Raw genomic sequence first — 3,410 nt, 5'->3', positions numbered from 1 at the left:
CGATGGCAGTTATGGAGGTGATAATGTTGACAGGAATGTAAGATCTTATGATGGCAGTTATGGAGGTAATAATGTTGGAAGGAATGTAAGATCTTATGATGGCAGTTATGGAGGTGATAATGTTGAAAGGAATGTAAGATCTTATGATGGCAGTTATGGAGGTGATAATGTTGAAAGGAATGTAAGATCTTATGATGGCAGTTATGGAGGTAATAATGTTGGAAGGAATGTAAGATCTGGACGATCATGCTGAAAAAAAGTAAGATCTGATTATGGTATTTATGTAGGTGATGATCCTGTGATTAAAAAAGTACCAACAGGTCATACTAATTGTTATGGCGATAAGAAAATTCCATCGTCTCCCTAAAAGTTTCTTGGAACTGCTTTTCAAACTTATTATAATGTATTTTTCACTTTTTGCATCGTCCTTACTATCCATGCCAGAAAAAAAAAATTAAAATTAATTTTATTCTTCTAAAATGCTATACTGTTTACTTTTCTTAAAATCCAAAACTTTCTACCAATAAATGCACATAGTTTTATGAATTACTTCGCATTTTCTGTTGTTTGACCATTACTGGAAGCAACATTGGTCCTTCAATAACTTCTTCTTCTTCTTCTTCTTCTTCTTCTTCTTCTTCTTCTTCTTCTTCTTCTTCTTCTTCTTCTTCTTCTTCTTCTTCTTCTTCTTCTTCTTCTTCTTCTCCTTCTTCTTCTTCTTCTTCTTCTTCTTCTTCTTCTTCTTCTCCTTCTTCTTCTTCTTCTTCTTCTTCTTCTTCTCGAAGACCAAATACAACAATAACAGCAACAACAACAACAACGACATCAACAGCAACAACAACAATCACAACAACACCAAAACTGGCCACAGCTGTCGTAGCTACTGCAGTAAATGCATGAAAGGCAAACAATAAAATTTAGAGCAGCTATTTATTAGGCATTCATTATCTGCGTTTTTTTTGTTGTTGTGTGTGTGTGTAAATTCCTTCTAGAATAATATGTAGTTGACACTGTTAATTTTTTTCTCCCATTTCTGAATGGCAAATTGCCATAGAATCTTTCATTTACTAGGTTCATTTCCAACCTATTTCTCTTAGAATGTTGTTCATTTGTAAGGCGGTGATCTGGCAGAAACGTTAGCACGCTTTGCAAAATGCTTAGCGGTATTTCGTCTGTCTTAACTTTCTGAGTTCAAATTCCGTCGAGATCAACTTTACCTCTCATCTTTTCGGGGTCGATAAATTAAGTACCTGTTGCGTACTGGGGGTCGATCTAATCGACTGGCTCCCTCCCCCAAAATTTCGATCTAATCGACTGGCTCCCTCCCTCCTTATATCTAGAGTAGAAAAGAATATTGTTCCCTCTGTCTAAAGTTTTGCGTCTATATTTCTTTAACCAAACGACCCGAAATTGACACAAGCCCGAGAAACAACTCCTCAGCTCACAATTTGTACTCTATTACAGTATGAATGATATTGTTCGCTGCAACATTGGAATATATACTCTGGATCACTCAACCAGTGTTAACAGCTTAGTTTGACAGACCCTAGAGAAGTGAAGGTGGAGTTAATCTCAGAAGGATTTGTACACATTCTGAGTTCTAATTTAGCCGAATTCAATTCTGCGTTTCGTCCATTCATGGGTCGATAAAATAAGTACCAGCAGAACATTTCTCACTAAAATTGCCGGCCTTGTGCCATTTGAATTCATCGTCATTATCATCATCATAATTATGATCATCGTCGTCGTCATCATCACCATCATCATCGTCGTCGTCGTCGTCATCGTCGTCGTCGTCATCGTCGTCGTCGTCATCATCATCACCATCATCATCTTCATGATTGTTGTTTTTGGCGTTTTGTTTTATTAATGCTACAGGCAGAATTGTTTGCACATCAGACACTTGGTGGCATTTCTTCCAGTTCTTTACGTTCTGAGTTCAAATTCCGCTGAGGTCTTTCATCTTTGATAAGATAGGTACCAGTTGAGCACTCGCATCGATGTAATTGACTTGACCGTTTAAATTGCTGGTCTTCTGCCAAAATTCCAAACCATTATTGTTACTATTATTATTATTAGTATTAACCATTTTTATTATCATTACGAAGGCGGCGAGCTAGCAGAATCATTAGCACACCAGGAAAAATGCTTAGCGGCATTTCGTCCGTCTTTATGTTCTGAGTTCAAATTCTGCCAAGGTCAACTTTGCCTTTCATCCTTTCGGGGTCGATAAATTAAGTAACAGTGAAACACTAGGGTCGATTTAATCGATTAGTCTCCTCTCCCCAAATTCCAATCCTTTCTAGAAAGGATTATTATTATTATTATTATTATTATTATTATTATTATTATTATTATTATTATTATTATTATGCAGAAATTCATAAGAAAAGCATGGATTCCCACAACCTTCCCTTAATGCTTGAGTTTCAGATATCATTTAAATTGCTCCCAACATAATCAGCTATATTCAAACTATGGTTTGTATTCTCATTGAATTTTTATATTCACATGTTTACTCATATTAAATTGCAATATGGTGCATTGTAATTTTGCAATTTTTGTAACCCGTTTGGCAAATAAAGATATCATTATTATTATGATTATCATTATTATTATTATTATTATTATTATTATTATTATTATTATTATTATTATTATTATTATTATTATTATTATTGAGTGAGAGAGCAGAACATGCCATCAGAGTGACACTGGGGTACAAATTTACGAAGCCCAGTATACCCACCATAACTACCCGTCTGTTAAAGGTACACTAAGCACATGCATCACACACAACCATATGCGCGCGATATAATGATCTCATATCAAGATAAACAGCACATGACTTTGCAGGTAGGGCTCAGGTAGAATTTCCTTCAGATCGAGTAGCCCATCCCATTCAAAAGGTCCCTGAATAAGGTTGTTTAAGGATGTTGAACAAAACACCCATGTTTCCAAAGGTGAATTATTCAAACCCCCAAAAAATCCTTTCAACACATGGCTATGATGCTCCCTCACAACTCCTGCTCATGATCAAAGATGCACATATCATCAGCCATCAAGGGACATGCTCATCTGGTTAAGGTCAAACAACTGACAAGCAAATTTGTGGTATTGAGCAGAATATTTACTGTAACCCATCTTTTACACTAGGCAAAAGCGTGTACATGATAACAATTGCAATTAGTTAAGATCTTTTGCTCCGACATGAGTTTTGGCTAATTGCCATTAACACTTTCATGTTAGTACTAGGCTCCGTAGGCAATTTGATAGAGTACCGCTTCTATAATTATAAACAAATAAACGTTGTCAAAAGAGACAAAGAAAGAAACAAAAAAACCTATTTTTCCTTGGGAGCTATATATTTGTTTAATGCCGTGTGTGTATGTGTATATATATATATATAT

At 35.5% G+C, this 3,410-nt stretch overlaps 1 protein-coding gene across 3 annotated transcripts in view; it reads left to right on the top strand.

Moving 5' to 3' along the window:
• The window catches only part of LOC106876298 (uncharacterized), a 19,117-nt gene extending 16,511 nt beyond the window's left edge, over positions 1–2,606 (top strand). For all 3 annotated transcript variants that reach the window (XM_052972315.1, XM_052972316.1, XM_014924793.2), the window contains one exon: positions 18–2,606. In XM_052972315.1, the coding sequence (XP_052828275.1) occupies positions 18–253 (236 nt within the window). In that variant the 3' untranslated portion in view covers positions 254–2,606. The remainder of the gene's footprint in view (positions 1–17) is intronic.
• The last annotated feature ends 804 nt before the right edge of the window (positions 2,607–3,410 follow it).

Source organism: Octopus bimaculoides, chromosome 13, assembly GCF_001194135.2.
Source record: "Octopus bimaculoides isolate UCB-OBI-ISO-001 chromosome 13, ASM119413v2, whole genome shotgun sequence".
Classification (NCBI taxonomy): Eukaryota; Metazoa; Mollusca; class Cephalopoda; order Octopoda; family Octopodidae; genus Octopus; species Octopus bimaculoides.
Note: the sequence above shows the minus strand (reverse complement) of the source record. Positions and strands in the feature narration are given on the sequence as shown.